Here is a 16,930-nt window from a genome sequence, read left to right as displayed (position 1 = left end):
CAAATGGCAGTATCTAAAAGTCAAATATGTCATCTGAAAGAGGCGCTTAGCAAAAAATTTATTGTGACTTGGAGAAAAGTCGTTCTCCGCAGCGAAGATGCAGGCATCTATGGTGACTATAGTCGTTCTTCGCAGCGAAAGGGTTAATTTGCTAATGGATGTTTTGGTGGTTAGAGGTGTTTATAAATTAAGGAGAACCATTTGTTTAATAATTGATGTTGATTCCAATATCATTGTGCTATATTTCAGTTGTCAAACCAGCTCTTATGGCAGTGTTAGAAAAGTACAGAGATGCAGAACAGAGCGAGAGAGACAAGAAAAAGAAAGAACAAGAGGCAAATAAGCCACCACCACCAGTGTCAAGTGAAAGTTCTCAGGGTCCCCTTGTCCTTCTTCAAAGTGGTAAGTGATTTTTTAAATGTTGTAAAATGAAGAAATTATAGCTGTATTTTGTAAATAATTTTTGAGAGAATAAATAGAATGTATTTCTTTTATTCTCCAAGTTGCTCTTATTATTTTTGTATTAAAGTTAATGCTCCTGCTTACTTGTTAGGAATGTGAATGTATCTTCTGTATATGTGTAGACTTGTACTTGATTTTATATTGGCTACTTATTTGTTATTAATTGTTAATATTTTAAGCAAAAATTCTCTTCTTTCTCTGCAGGAGATGCAGAAATGGGTGAAGCAACTGATACCAACCAGCCTAGTTCAGCTCAGGTACCAAGTTCTGATTTGGAAGCTCCAAGTACTGAAGCTGGTGGTCAAGATGCATCTGCAATATTGAGTACTGCATCAATTGCAGAGTCAATTGTGGAATCTGTCTTAGGGTCGTCTTCAGGGCATTTGTCAACCACGACAACTCCAAGCTTTTCTGGGTTATTAACCCTTCTCTCCCCTGTATCAAGAAGTGCACCAACTCCTCTCTCTCCCGTGTCTGTTAGTGCACCATCTCTACCTCTTCAGGAACCACCAGTCTCTTCCATTCCAGTTGCCTCTGGCACAACATTAGTAGGAGGAATTCCGTCAGCTCCAAGTACCCCAACACAGACATCATCAGTTAGTGCTTTACCCCCTCTTCCATCCCCAACTTCTGCTTCTGCAGGAATGCCTCCTCTCATACCCCCAACAAGTGTAACAACAATGGAAAATGAACCTCCATCTTCAATGGCTGTTACAGATACAGAAATGGTAGCTGCTTCACCGTTACCAGCTATGGTGTCTACTCCTTTAGCTCAAGATAGCGTTGAGAGTATATCAGGGCAAGAAGAAACTCCCATGTCTGTCAGTCCACCAGAATATCGTAGCCGCTCTCCTGTGTTGTATGCCATGCCTGGGGAAACCGTAGTAACTCCTCCTCCATTACCTCAAGCTACACCAAGAGAAGCCTGGGAAGACCCAAGTAATGTTAATATGCAGCAAGATCCATCTGGAGATCAGCCCATAACTGTTGCACCTGAACTAGTGATGCCATCTGCTGGAAGAAGTGTTGTTGCTGGCCAGGAGGGTTCACAGGATGAGTAAGTGTTGTAGCATTTTTTTACTTATTCTATGGACAGTAGATGAAAACTTATGTTTTATTCTATAATAATAGAATCACTGCATCAGTTTTCTTTAAGCTTCAGTATTTCACATTGTAATGAATTTATTAAAAAGACAGAGGTGAGGTTCAATGTTGTCTAGTCTGGAAGAAAGTTCAGAAATTTTAAATCATATTTACTGGGTGAAAATTGTGTTCTGTACAACAGAGCATGTGATGTGTATACTGCAACATTAATGTATTTTCCCATTCCTAATTATCTAATAATTATCCTCAGAGGTAATCAAGAAAGCAGCGAGGCAGGTCCATCTGGTTCTGCAGCAAGTCGGCCTGACTATTCTGCAATTCTTGGTGACATAGAAATTCCCGAAGGTGTTGATCCCAGTTTCCTTGCTGCATTGCCTGAAGACATGAGGCAAGAAGTTATTGCAGAACAGCTAAGGTAATAAATCAATTGTATGAAAGTTTCACTTCATGATGAATGTTTTATATACTAGTTTGATTAACCTACCTTATAAGATTTTGGTGGTGGTTATGTTTAGTATTTTCTTAATATAATTATGTAATTCCAGATTACAACGGGTAAGACAGCGAGCGACAGAAAACACTCGTGAAAGTAATAGTGGCAGTGTGAGTGAAGTGAATCCCGAATTTCTTGCAGCTCTGCCTCCTAATATTCAGGAAGAAGTCCTGGCACAACAGCGGTTAGAGCAGCAGAGACAACAGGCTGCACGTGCTAACCCTGATGATCCTATGGATCCTGTCTCATTTTTGCAGACCTTGCCACCTTCCTTAAGGCAGACAGTAAGTATACTCTCTCTCTCTCTCTCTCTCTCTCTCTCTCTCTCTCTCTCTCTCTCTCTCTCTCTCTCTCTCTCTCAGGTGTAGGTTATGAAATGTGTTGAAAGGATGAGATTTTTTAAAAAGTTTTACTTAAAATTTTCCAGTCCTAATTACTGTCCTTTTTTAGCATTCATTAGTTTTATTTATCCTGTTTAATGAAATAAGCATAAAAGTAATAAAATATAAAGAATACAGTATGGACCATTAGGGTAGGCAAGCCTGAATGTTACTAATGTGCTTCAAAAATGCTGTGTATTTTGTCCTGAATGCAATTTATAACTGTGGTTTAAATTAGTACTTCGTTTTTAATTACTAGACATACCTTTAGCTGGGAGTATGGTAGCTTAAGCTAAGAATTTTCAACTGATCAAGACAGCCAGCCATTAGGCAACTAATCCAATTTAACTTTCAAAATTAGTATCGTTCCATTATATTTGATTACCTTGGTATTCAGGTTAATTAGAAACTATTCCATCATGGGAAGTACAATAAATTTATTATTATTAGTTCTCTATTTTAATGTATATCACTAGACATAATATTTTTTTCATAGATACTAGCAGATTTAGAGGACTCACAGTTTGCAGCCCTTCCTCCTGAGCTAGCACAAGAAGCACAAACGCTGCGAAGGCAGCGTGAAGAGCGAAACAGGCATGTTCATGATCACATGTTCAGTCGCTCTGGCACGTCTCTCTCCTCCATTCTTCGTAATACAGCTCGTATTGGCTCTCGCCTTATGCATTCTTCAAGCTGGTCAACCAGTTGGAACCTTCGGCCATCCTCGAGTGGCCAACAAGTCACCACGACGTAAGTGTCGGACAGTTTTGTATGGAGTTATGCTTCAAAGAAAAAGATCAGTCTACAGACTAAACTTTTTAAGAAATACAGTATGGATGAAAGATATTACTAGCTACTTTTGTGTAATTTTAAAATGTCCTTAACTTCAAGCCCTTTTCAAAATCTTGCACTAGATTTGGCAGCCTATTATCACTGTTCCATTTACTGTTCCCATTCTGTGCTGTATCAGCATCATAAATGGTTTCATATCCTCTTTTCCTTGTAGTATTGGGTTAGACATAAAATGTGTTGCCTCCACTTCTGCCTGAACTTCTTACAGATTTTTTGTCATGCTACTCCCATATCCAATGTTTTTCATCTCTTCTCATCACAGGTCCAATCCATCTTCCCTTTTGGGAACTCATTTCTTTTCTAGCTTTTGGAAACCACAGCTAATTCATAAAATGATTATCTCACTGTACTTCAGTCATGAATCTTAACTTTCTAGGTCACTTTACAAAATCTTCATTTGTTCCGATACGTAATACAAACCCTCGGTCCTTTAACAATAGGAAGGTAACTAGCGGCAGCTGGGACGGTCGTAAGCTTCGAACAAGGGAGAGAAACGGTAGTTAACTGCTTGTCCGATCGTGTGCGCGCGCCCGCGCGCCCGAGAGGTGAAGAATCACTTTTGCTTTCGGCCGCGGGTGTGAAGGACGTGTTCGTCATCGCTCTGCCCGCTTCATCGTCGTATGCGGTTTATATTGTGTTTTCTACTAATGGTTTGGTTTGACTTGAAAATGAAACTGTAAGTACACTGTTTTCAGTTTTCATTACTTAATTTATGGAATCAACATGGAGCTATCGCCGTAGAGACGGCGATTTCCGCTCTTTTCATGAATTGAACCCTTGAATTATGTCTCGGTGCCGAGGGCGGGCGACACTCGCGCCGAGTCATGTATTTTGGGCGAAAGTGTGTAATTGAAAAATGTAAGTACTCTTTTTCATTATATTTTTGCCCTGTGCGTTCGTTGCCGAGAGCTTGATTGCGCTCGGCAAGAGCCTCTTATTTTGTATGAATAGAATGCAATGAAAGTGGATTCGCAAATTGCAGTTTTCTTTTCATTTTTCATTTATTAATTGCATCAAATTTAATTTTGGATCAATTTCCGCTCTTACCCGGGAATAATCCTTACGATTTATTGCTGTGAAAGTGAAAATAGCAAGTGCAGTATTGTTCATTTTCGTATATATTTATGATAGCATCAATATTATTATGGATCAAGTTTCCGCTCTTACCGGGGGGAATTGATTTTTCCTCTAAGTTCTATGAAGTGAATCGCAAGTGCGTATTCTGTTTCATTTTCATATTACTTTTCACTGCTGTGCGGGGGTAGGGAAGCGAAGGTCTGCCAGGAAGTCGTCGGAAAGCTCTCCCGCGACTCCCTTGGTATCCGATTCTTCGTCTTCTTTCCTGCCCCCCCACCCGCTCAGCTTCCTCGTATTTTGTTTTGGGGTCTTCCTTCCGTTCGGTGGGGTGGGGCATGTCTCCCCCCCCGTGCGTGAGGGAACCCCTCTTACTAATCTGTCTGTGCTACCGCAGGTGCTACAGCCGTGGGAGACGACCTTGGACAGGTATGGACCACTGCGGCTGCAGGGCGTGCCTAGCATCCCCCCACGATCTGCTGCAGAGTCTAGCGGAGGTCTGGGGCGGTGACCTTGGAGTGGTCTCCACTACAACCTTCACGGCCGCTTATGCTGCTTCCCCCCGCTGGTCTACACTCCCCATGCTGTGTCGGTGACGCCGTCTGCCGCTTCTAGGGCCGGTCGCCGCCGTACCGAGGAGGGGTATGCCGCCGCCGCCTGTGTTTTCTTCGTGTTGCCTGCCCCAGACTTTCGCTGTTCCAGCAGCTCGCCCTGGACCGGCCGCCAGTACCTAACGCTGTGGCTGCCGACTGATTCTACGAGGCGATGGCTGGGCCTCCTGCCGTAACCTGTCGCTGATGTGGTTCCCGCTACTGGCTTGGCTGTCCCTTCTGTGTTTACCGCTGCCGCTGTTCCTGCCGCTCCTGAGCTGGTTGCTGTTCCTGTCGCTCCTGGTTCCTGCGCCTGTCCATGCTGGTCCTGCCCATGCGTGTGTCTTCCCCAGTCCCAGGTCCTTCCGGACAGGTGCAGTCGGGCCGTGTTGCTTCGGCAATAGGCCCGACTCCCGGCCTGGGATGAGGACCTACGACTGTCCTGCGTGAGCTGACGAAGAAGAGGAAGGTGTCATCTTCGTCTTCGTCTGTTGCTGCCTCTTCCCCTTCGACTTCTAAGGCCCATAAGCCGAAGAAGAAGAAGGCGGCCTGCCCCCCGCCCCCCCCTAAGAAGTCTCCTTCGGGAACTTCTAAGGGACCCGTCCCCACCCCAGGTTGGGGTGAACGGGGGGGTGCCTTCTTGCTGGTCCTCCTGCTCCTTCGGGAGCGGGGCCCGTCTCCCCTTCCGTAAGGAAAGAGATCGACGGGGACCAGAGGAGTATCGGTTAGCTCTGGTACTTCCTCGCCTGGTGCTAGCGGCGATGCCGCTACGCCAGGTTCCGGCTCGGTCTCTCGTTCGCTGGGGAGATCCCGAGTGTACCGCTCTCCCTCGGGAGACCGTGCAGCCAAAGTTTCGGCGCCAGAGTTCGCTCGGCGCCAAGACCACGGCACGGAGCAGAAGCTGGCGAGACAGCGCTCAGGTTGACTCTCGCCAGGCCAGCGGCCGCTCTCGCAGCGCACCAGCTGGTAAACCGGGTTTTGTTATTCCCCCTAAGAAGACTCCTTCGGGAACTTCGAAGGGCTCGTCACATTCCGGTGTGACGGGGGGTTCTTCTGCTGGTCCTCCTGTTCCTTCGGGAGGAACGGGGCCCGTCTTCCCCTTCTGAAGAAGAAGAAGAAGACGGGGACCAAGGGTGTGCTGGCTACCGCTGGTACACCCTCGCTGGTCTTTGGCAGCTCTGCTGCTAAGCCAGGTACCGGCTCGGTTTCCTCGTCCGCGAGAAGTTCCGAGTGTACGATCTCCTTCGGGTGACCGTGCAGCCAAAGTTAAGACGCCTGAGTTCGCTCAGCGTCATGACCGAGGCACGGAGCAGAAGACTGTCGAGAGCCGCTCAGGGTGACTCTCGCCAGGCCAGCGGCCGCTCTCGCAGCGACCAGCGGTACCTCGGGTGGACGTGACGGTCTCGACCGGCCACGGGTTGAGGCTGGGAAGAGGTCCCCCAGGTCCCTCGACGACGGTACCAGCCTCGGCTGGTACCAGCGGTTTGAACGTGCCGCGAGGACGCTCACCGGTCTCACGGCGAAAGCGAGCTCTGCAGGTCACCTGACCGCCGCTACCACAGGGACCGGGCGGTTTATACGGTGACCAGCAGCAGCTCGTCTGACGCACGGGACCGGGGTCGACGTGCTCAGTCGAGCCGCTCGCCACAGGTGAGCGGCACGGCCAGGCCGCCTGCAGATCGATCCCCACCGCAGGGTTGGTGATCGGCTGCAGCCCCCCCCACGTACGGTGGTCCCTGCCAGCGAGCGGGGGGGGGGGGGAGCGTCAGGTCTGTCTCTCCACTACCTTCAACTTCCTCGGGCTACACCGGGAAGAGCGAGGTAGCTAGGAGTGATCGTGAGAGGTGCGCCGCTCACGATCCCGTCACGACGCCGCACCGTGCCACGTATGGTCTTAGGACCAACCAGGACGTACGCGCAAGTGATTGGAGGCGACCGTCAGGGGGAGAGGGGGTAGCGTCAGTTTCTGTCTCTCCGATACCTTCAACTTCCTCGGCATATGCCAGGAAGAGCGAGGTATATAGGATGTGATCGTGAGAGATGCGCCGCTCACGATCCGTCACGACGCCGCACCGTGGCCAGGTTGGTCTTAGGACCAACCAGGACGTACGCGCAAGTGATTGGAGGCAACGTCAGGGATCTGTGCTGGTCCTTCTTCTGAAGGAGGAGGGTCCTGGGAGCTGCTCTTGTTGGAGGGACTAGGACGGTCCTACTCCTCAAGACGCTGTAACTTCCGAGATTCAGAGTAACTTTACCCAGGTTATTGCACTGATTCGTCAGCACAACGGGGGACCGGGGGAAGGATCGCCGCTCCCCCACCAGCAGAGGCCCAGTGTCTCTGCTCGAGTCGTTTTGGGGCCCGAGAGGGAACCCAAACCGACGGTGGGTATGCCGCGATCGGAGCTTGCCTATTCTGTCTTGAACCAGAGTCTCTCGTCTCCGGACAAGAAGGCTCTCTCAGTTCTGGCCGGTCGATCAAGCTACTTCCACCATCCTCTACTGCGACAGCGGCGTTTCTACGTGTCTTCGGACACCGTATTTAATACTCCATTCGGTCCTCCTGAGAGGTTTCGACCTCGACGAGGACTGGAATGAGTCGGAGGACGGTATCGGCTCTCTCCTGTCAGGTGTCGATCAGCCCCACCCAGACGACGTTCACGTGGCGGCAGACCCTTACCTACAGTGAGAGTTCGTAACCCTCCTCGGGGGGGAAAACGTTTTCTCCTGAATACGTTTTCCCAGACTCTGAGAGGCCATCGCCGCAAGGCGATGGCTGCTCCTACTCTTCTCCAACTGCTAGTTCCACTGGGAAGGCGAGCGAGTATCCAATTCCTCCCCATTCCCTCCCCCTCTCCTTACGGCTACGAGGGAAAGGGGAAGGATCCTACAGAGATTTCTCTGTAGGATCCCACGTTGGGGACTGCGCTACCAGGGGGGACCTTCGGGTCCTACCTGACGTAAGCCCCGGTCGTTGTGGAGGGATCCTGCCCATTCTCGATTTCTACGGGAATCGAGAGGACCACCAGCCGATATCGTTTGACGAATTCGGTGGGGGTTTCGCAGACTGCTTAGAATTCTACGGAATTTCTAGCGCATTCAGAGTGTTAGAGTTTCTTACGATCTCCAAACACTTAGGCGAGACCACGGTCCAAAGTGAGCGAGACGAGAAAAATCCCCGATATGTTACACGATAATCGGGAACCTGCCTATGCTCGAATTCCTGGAATTTCTAGCATTAGGAAGAAGACTGCTGCTGAAAGAAGACTATCTCACAGTAGGCGACCAACCTGGAATAGAGAAGAACGGACGGGAATATCCAGTTTGGCTGGAACTATCGTCTTAGTATTCTGTTCACCATTGAAGCTTTCCTTCGAGGAAGACTTCTCCTTCACTCTTTAATAGAGAACGAAGGTGGTCGATCTCCAATCCTTATTTTGTTTTCTTGAAGGAAAGAATTTAGGATGGAGATCGTTGTTCAGAATCCTACAAATATACTACGTATATTAACCGCGCGACATGATTCTGCTAAGCAGTTGAATGGTCCGAGGGGTAGGCGCATATCCTGGTTATTCTACGGATTGCGACTTAGACGAAAAGTATTCTAATTGAACTGCAACCCGGGTTGCCTGCAACCTCCCAGGAGTTTCCAGTTTTCAATTTTATATACTTATGGTGTTGTCACAACAACACCATTTAAGCTTTTATATTTACCGAAATTCGTTTCGCTTAAATATAATTGCTCGAGCATATCTTTTTATGCTCGGTGGTTCTAGCCGAACGCATTCCTTCGTGGAAAGGATTACTTGGCAACTCAGGATGACGAGTCAGCGACAGCTACTGCGTATTGAATTGCCCGAGGCATTTCAGTATCAGCTGCCGCTTTGAGATAGACGGTTGTTTATGTCTTTCTCACCTGCTTTGATTGAATAACAACCGTATCTCTGCCCAACAATCACGGACTTAAGTCTCTGATTAACGGGGATTCTCGCATACATGAATGACCATCTACTGCTGAGAAACGCTAGTATATTCGTCTTCGGTATTGCGAGAATTTTAAACAGAGATATCTATTCGACTCTCATCTTTCTGTTTACCGCACGGTAACAGAATTCTGTAATAGTCTCTTGCTGCATCGTTTATAACCGATAATGCGAATGATTTTTGCGGAATTCTGAGTTTGTCCTCAAAATATCTTGTATTCGGAGGTGTACAATTGTTCATTGTTCACCCCGGATTAGCAGATGTATTGAAAGACATCGCCTACTCCCACACCTGCCAGCTCTACTTCCAAACGTTCAGCCCATGAGAAGCAGTTTCTTCAAGCGGGCTCTCCCCTGTGTTTCATTACTGAAGAACGCCCCGCTTTTCATGCACAACGGACAGCAATGAAATGGCGGTTAGCGTTTTCAGTCATTTGTAAGCACAGGTTTAGAATCTTGAGATTCCTTCTCTCGATTCAGCTGGAAGACGTAGGTTGCATTCATTGCCTACCTTCGTCTTCAACGTCACATAGTGTTGTTTCTCCTTAAGCTGAGATTCAAACGTCTATGAGATTTTCTTGCCATCAGGGACCTCGGTCTTTTGAAGGCAATTGACTTTCGCCTTTTGAGCTTATGCATTAAGAGAATCATCGCCGCGCCGTCCGGCATCGGTGACTAACAAATATTTTATTTGTTTTGTCTCTCACATAACTCTTTAAAGGGCGAGGTCACGTGACTTACCCGGATGCTTGGACAACTTGCCTCTACTGATTCCGAACCAGTCAGTCGGCAGCTGTCAGAGCGCCCGAGTCAGTTACGAACTATGCTATGGACTTAGTTCGGTTGTTCCAGAGCAATCATTACTTCGTCTTAATAGCTTGTCAGTATGGAGTACTGTACATAACCAAAGTCGAGAAGAGGGATAGGTCATACGACTATTCCCTTTTTTCTTTTCGTCTTAGGTAACTGCATGACTTCTCTTGAGAAGTCAAGCACAAAGGGATGGGGATTTTGTGACGCTCGATTTCGTACCGATCTTCGTAGCGAAGACTCAGAACCCTTCGGTAACTGACGATTGGTTCGAGTCCTTCACAATACCCTCCCTAATGGACGTCACCGCCTCCGATACGAAGGCTATGCTGCTGTGTCCTGTGAAGGTGCGACGGAGCTGTCTGAAGAAACTCGACACCCAGGATGAGTGGTGGACCCCCCCGCTCTTCATCATTCTCTCGCGTTCCGCAAGAACTTCTCCGTGGCGCAGGTAATGAAGGCAGGCGCCTGGTCCAACCGGACCGCATGCACCTCCTTCTACCTTCAGGATATTGCCCACAGTTCCTTGGAATCTTTTTCCTTGGGAACCGTGGTGGTTGCTCAACACGTTGTGTAGTTAACCCAGACCCTCGCAGGCTGAACAGCATCGAGTCCTGGTGTGACCGTAAGAATGGATGAGGAATGAGAGTGTGACTGGCTCCTCTTCCATCTTTTCTTCCCTCTACCTTTGGGTAGAGGGGACACGGTCGTCACCCTGCTGGGTAAGGACGAGATGCAGGTGAGCTACTCAATAGAGCACCATCCTATCCCTTTCAGTAGGGATAGGAGTAAATATCCACCACTTCCTCCAACAAGGGGGAGGAAGTGGATGCCAAATTGAGACAAACCCATCATTTTATGATTGTCTCTTGCAAACAGGAACAAGTTCTTGCTTGCTGGTACGAAGAGATACGCTTGCCTCTCTCTTAGTACTTGGCCCAGAGGTCTGACCATTGATTCCTGCGGTGCACACCCCGATCAATCGGACAGAGGTTTGGATCCCTCCCTTGCTCTTACGACCAGGGAGGCACCTCCAGGGTTGGACGAACACCAGTCTGTTCACCAAAAAGACTCAGATTCCTCCCACCAAGAAGTGAGTCTTCCTATTGTTAAAGGACCGAGGGTTTGTATTACGTATCGGAACAAATGACAATTTGTCGAAAATTGCATTTTTCCTAACTATACAAACCTGAGGTCCTTTACATATAGTCCCACCTCATGCCACCCCTCACTCTGCAACTTTTTTGCATGGGCCTAAAGCAAAAGTGATTCTTCACCTCTCGGGCGCGCGGGCGCGCGCACGATCGGACAAGCAGTTAACTACCGTTCTCCCCTTGTTCGAAGCTTACGACCGTCCCAGCTGCCGCTAGTTACCTTCCTATTGTTAAAGGACCTCAGGTTTGTATAGTTAGGAAAAATGCAATTTTCGACAAATTGTCATTTTCCTGTCAATCCCTTTGTTTCAGCTGCATTGAGTTGTACAGGCCTTGTGTCTCCTTTGTAAGTCATTACTCCCCCTATTTGTGGGCCATTTTTATTTAACAGTAGCCTAGCTATCTCTTCCATTTCGTCCATGCTACAACTACATTTTTCCTTACCTCTCTGTCAACTGCTGCTTTGTTATCCAAAGTTGACTAAAGGCACCAGAAATGTTCTATCTTCTATGACCTGCCCTTTCCACCTTTTAAACATTTCTCACTACCTCTTCCTAAGTGTACTGTTAATGCTAGGCCAATGCTAAAAGCAGCCCTTGTGTTTTGCTTTTCATATTGTAGCCTCCCCTATTACTGTGGTAAACAGCAAAGGGCACACATCTGATCCTTTATGAACACCAACATTTATCTCAAAAAAATTTTTTGGGGGGTGGGGGTCCCCCCCCCCCCCCCCCCCCCAAGCCCCTGCTACTGTTTCCACTGTTCATTATTTTTCAGAACATAAACTGGCTTTTATTAAACAGTGAAGTAGCCTTCATTATTATCATTGTTGGCTCCAACATTGGTTCTGCCTTCAAGCAAAGGACTTCTGTGAAATTTTGCCGCTCATATTTGACCTGATTTATGGCTTCTACAAATCTTTACTCTTCTTCAGCTTGTCGTCTCATTAACATTACAAATCTCTCCCTGGAAAGGAACGGCTTATTTTTTTGAGGATTAAATGAGAAAGGCATAATCCTTACTGAAAAAAGCTTCCACAGAACGCAATGGCAGTACAAGTTTAAGGAGAAATATTAATAGTAAAATACTGGCATATATTGTTGATTGTAACTGGAGATAATTTACAAACCCTCGTAGTAATTGAGAATTCAGTAAAACAAAAATCGAAAAATATTCTTGGAATATCCACAAAAGTAGCAATAAAAAACATGAAATCCAGAAAATTTGGTTTGGAGTGTTTATTTTATTAGTTCAGATTGCAGTTATATTTATGCTGTTTTTGGAAAGGAACTATTGATATATTAAGCTATTTTCAAATAATTTTTTGGTTTTGTTTGAATACAGTAATTTGTAAGTTTTATCTTTAAATTTTGTTTGTTTTACATGATTTTTTCCTCTTTTATTGCTCAACAATAGTTAACTGTTAGTTATGAGCTATTTGACTGGGAATTTTTCATTTAAAATTTAAGATTTTTGCTGTTTTATTGATGCACAGGATTGTTATTTATGAAATTTATGAATCTGTTGTTTCACAGGAGTAGTAGTAAGCCTCGAGGCCGTCCACTGCTCGATCATGAGGCTCTGACTTGCCTTTTAGTTCTACTCTTCGTAGACGAGCCAAAATTAAATACAGGTCGATTGCATCGAGTTCTCCGTTACCTCTGTCACCATGCGCCTACAAGGGATTGGGTTATTAAGGTAAACTTGAAACCTTGGTCCTTGTTTGATTGCCTATAGATATGTGAAGATAATCTCACCAGTTAGATTTCGTATTGGAATTATTGTTGTCAGAAATTCATTCGATGTTTTGTTTCCATGCTGGAGAACCATATATGTATATATATAGTGTACACACACACACACATATATACAGTAGCAGTCATAATACTTTGCGTGGTAGGGAAGATGGAAGAAGAAAAAGAGTACAACAAACTAAAAATATTCAGGAAAAATCAATTATTAAAGCAACCATCATAAAATTTGGAATGAATAATCACCAACTCCTGCCCTAGTACTTGATAGGCATGCCACAACGTTTACGGACTTTCTGAAGTGTCCTTGGCATTGAATCTGAAAACTGCTGCAGGAGGGACTCGTGCAGATCGTCCCAAGCGCGTTTCAAACTTTGCGCTGCAAGACGTGTCCACATTCAGTAACTTTCTTTTTATGATTGCTTAATGATTGAAATGGCTGGGGAATTCCCTGGCTAGTCGTGGATATATTCAATTCCACAATCTCTAAGCCACAAAGTATTCTGTTTGGCAGTATGATCCCCAGTGCATGAATCTTAATCCAATGCCATTGAAAATCAGCCATTGAAACTAAAAAAAAAATTCAGCTGAGTGAAATTGACTAATTGGGAACTTAACTAGAGCTACTGGCTCACTCACAGAAAGTGTAACTGTGTAAGAGCTTCAGTAACCTGTTGGATGTTGTGACAGTTGGATGTCGAATTCTATTCTTGTGCTCTGCCATAGCCATTGCTAACATTATTTTGTGTGGTTGAGTGAGTGTGGTTGTATTAACAATGTCTAAACCGTATACTTCCATTGAGATATCGTGTGAGTGATACAACTTTACGAGGAAGGCCTTAAAACTGGTGTAATTAGCCAAATAATTGGCGTGAAACAACGGACTGTCCAGAACATTCTGAAAACTTTTCATGTGTCGGGAGGGAAGGAAGTACCCAAGGCTAGGACCAGCACTGGGAGGCCCCCTATTATTAGTAAGAAGGGGTTAAGAGTTCTCGCCAGGAACATTGAGGTCTCAATGTTCCTGGCGAGAACTCTTAACTCCCTCTTACTAATAATAGGGGGCCTCCCAGTGCTGGTCCTAGCCTTGGGTACTTCTTTCCCTCTCGATTCACGAAAAGTTTTCAGAATATTTTGGACAGTCCTTTGCTTCACGCTAATTTTTTGTCTAATTACACCAGTTTTAAGGCCTTCCTCGTAAAGTTGTATCACTCTCACACGATATCTCAATGGGAGTTTACGGTTTAGACATTGTTAATACAACCACACTCACTCAACCACACAAAATAATGTTAGCAATGGCTATGGCAGAGCACAAGAAAAGAATTCGACATCCAACTGTCACAACATCTAACAGGTTACTGAAGAGATCTTACACAGAGTTACACTTTCTGTGAGTGAGCCAGTAGCTCTAGTTAAGTTCCCAATTAGTCAATTTCAATCAGCCGAATTTTTTTTAGTTTCAATGGCTGATTTTCAATGGCATTGGATTAAGATTCGTGCACTGGGGATCATACCGCCAAACAGAATACTTTGTGGCTTAGAGATTGTGGAATTGAATATATCCACGACTAGCCAGGGAATTCCCCAGCCATTTCAATCATTAAGCAATCATAAAAAGAAAGTTACTGAATGTGGACACGTCTTGCAGCCCAAAGCTTGAAACGCGCTTGGGACGATCTGTATGAGTCCCTCCTGCAGCGGTTTACAGATTCAAAGCCAAGGACACTCCAGAAAATCCGTAAACGTTGTGGCATGCCTATCAAGTACTAGGGCAGGAGTTGGTGATTATTCATTCCAAATTTTATGATGGTTAATTTAATAATTGATTTTTCCTGAATATTTTTAGTTTGTTGTACTCTTTTTCTTCTTCCATCTTCCCTACCACGCAAAGTATTATGACTGCTACTGTATATATATATATATATATTATATATATATATATATCTATATATATTTTTTTTTTTATATATATATATATATTGTTTTTTTTTTTTTTTTTTTTTTTTTTTTTTTTTGTTTTTTTTTTTTTTTTTTTTTTTTTTTTTTTTAACAGGCCTTTACTGTCCTACTCTTGGGAACTTGTTGGTGGGACCAAAATACCAAAGTTCTAGTAGTGGGATTGGAACCAGTAGTGGTGAACCACCTACACCTCTGATCCCAGTAACTCCTGAGACGACCAGCAAAGGCAGTAGTAAAAAGGGCAGTGGGAGTTCAAGATTTGAGCCTTCTGTAATGTCCACGCCTGTCTGGAGGAGTGAAGCGCGATCGCCAGCAGCACCATCTTGGTTAAGCATGAGTATGGATGCTGCGTTAGGTTGTCGTGCAAGTATTTTTCAAATTCAGCGCACACAGCCGACTGGTAAACGCACATCATCGGCAGCGCTAACCACCTCTGTTCATATTCATCCTCAGGCCTCTCCATTAGTGTGCAGGTATATATATAGTGTTAGTTTTTGTTGTAAGAATTTTTTATTATACAAATATATATAAATTCTTTCACAGACAATAGGATACATGATACCCTAAAAGAATGAACTTATGGTGTCAAAGGTATACATTGGAAATATTATTTTAGTGGTGAAAGTAAGTCCTGTAGTATTTGTTCTCACGTCACTACTTATTTATGAAAGAGCATTAAACCAAATTATAGATTGCTATTTTGCTATTTTTAATAACAGTAATATTCATGTTATAAGTATAGTTTAAGCTGATTTGCTGGTAGCTCAAGCTTGCTAGAGTAATTAACTAATCTAGGTTCCTAAGTTTTTTTTTTACTGTAACATTCCTAGCTGAGTTCTGTTTTGGTTGGGGATTAGTAGCTCCTTATATATAAATGCCAAATCTTTATGATGGTTTTCTGTATATTAAAGTATAATTTCATTTGTTTTTTCCTCCATTTCAGACATACTTTAGACACATTGATCTCGCTGGCCAAGAGTTTTCCTGGACACTTTTTACCATATCAGGGGAAGGACTCTGAAGAGAAAAGTGATAGTAAAAAATCTAATAATTGTAGTAGTGGAAATACCACTGGTGCTGTGAGCAAAACTTCTAAAAGTCAAAGTAGTGAACCCACAGACTTCTGGGAATTATTAGTTAAATTAGACTCTATTAGTGTTTCTCGTAAGGGTAAGGGTTTACCGAGGACTCACTCTAGTGCGAGTGGAAACAATGAGGAGGAGCAGAAAATCACGAGTTTAGAAGCGTCAGCGCTTGGCCAACTCATACAGCAGTTGGCACATCCGGTTGTGCGTAGGTCTTCACTCCTTACAGATAGGTTACTCAGGCTTTTAGCTCTAATTTCTTTAGGGCTACCAGAAACGTCAGATAGTAATACATCAAGCACAGCTATTGCATCAGCAAACACTGGCAGCAGCACTACTACTACTACTACAGGTGCAGCTGCTGCTGGTGCAACCCATCAGCTATCTGCAGCTTCTCAGCAAGCTAATGAGAATTCTAGTACTTTGGAACATCTTCTAAAATTAGCAATACAGGTAAGTCATTTATCTTGAACTTTTTCTGATATATTTCAAATAATTAAATATGGTAAGGAAGGGCATGACCCTTACTGACCTTGATGTCAGATCACATTCTGTTTTTAGCATGGTTGTCAGAAACTATCCTTTGTCATATCCTGTCAGTTAGCTTCTTTAGCCTTTTTCTTTATTTTACTACTGCATGAAGAGATTCTACCCACTTGTCAATACTTAACTACAAAGTTGATGGTCATGCTTTAAAAATTGTGGGTATTCATGAAAAAAGAAAAGAAAAAAAAACTCATAAAGGGCCTATACAGCTTGTAAGTTAAAGTCTGCAAAGTATCTGCTCAAGGCAAGTCAGTGCTCTGATCACTATTTATTATGAGATGGCATATAATTGCCTAAAGACATTCACAACCCCCTATGAGTGTGTGTGGTCCTCGTTTATATCTGAGTTCAACCACCACTAGGCAGATTGGTTTAAAATGAAGTGTTTTGTAATTTGGGCGGATTAATGAGAAAAAAATATTTAATTGCATTAACTTGTGAATTAGACAAATTATTTTAGTTATAAAAATTCCATGAAAGACAAGCTACATAATTCTAAGAGATGACAAACTCCAGTTTTGAGAGGTGAAGGGAATTGAAAGTTCTGAGACTTGAACACAGGATGTGTACATAGAATTAATGCAGACAGAAAATGGGAAAAATGTGTATAGGTCTCCTAAAAGTAAACAGTATCTTATCACATCCCTTGCAAGAATTTTGCAGTATACAGGATACTCATGTGACTAT

At 44.4% G+C, this 16,930-nt stretch overlaps 1 protein-coding gene across 1 annotated transcript in view; it reads left to right on the top strand.

Annotated features, from left to right (window-relative positions):
• LOC135203999 (E3 ubiquitin-protein ligase HUWE1-like) overlaps positions 1–16,930 on the top strand; it is a 123,974-nt gene that overhangs the window by 94,877 nt on the left and 12,167 nt on the right. Inside the window, exons 37-44 of the mRNA XM_064233923.1 lie at positions 250–402; positions 667–1,519; positions 1,817–1,981; positions 2,112–2,343; positions 2,936–3,189; positions 12,435–12,628; positions 14,707–15,085; positions 15,556–16,150. Of these exons, the coding sequence (XP_064089993.1) occupies positions 250–402; positions 667–1,519; positions 1,817–1,981; positions 2,112–2,343; positions 2,936–3,189; positions 12,435–12,628; positions 14,707–15,085; positions 15,556–16,150 (2,825 nt within the window). The remainder of the gene's footprint in view (positions 1–249; positions 403–666; positions 1,520–1,816; positions 1,982–2,111; positions 2,344–2,935; positions 3,190–12,434; positions 12,629–14,706; positions 15,086–15,555; positions 16,151–16,930) is intronic.

Source organism: Macrobrachium nipponense, chromosome 44 (genome assembly GCF_015104395.2).
Source record: "Macrobrachium nipponense isolate FS-2020 chromosome 44, ASM1510439v2, whole genome shotgun sequence".
Lineage (NCBI taxonomy): Eukaryota > Metazoa > Arthropoda > Malacostraca > Decapoda > Palaemonidae > Macrobrachium > Macrobrachium nipponense.
This window is presented reverse-complemented; position numbering and strand designations above follow the sequence as displayed.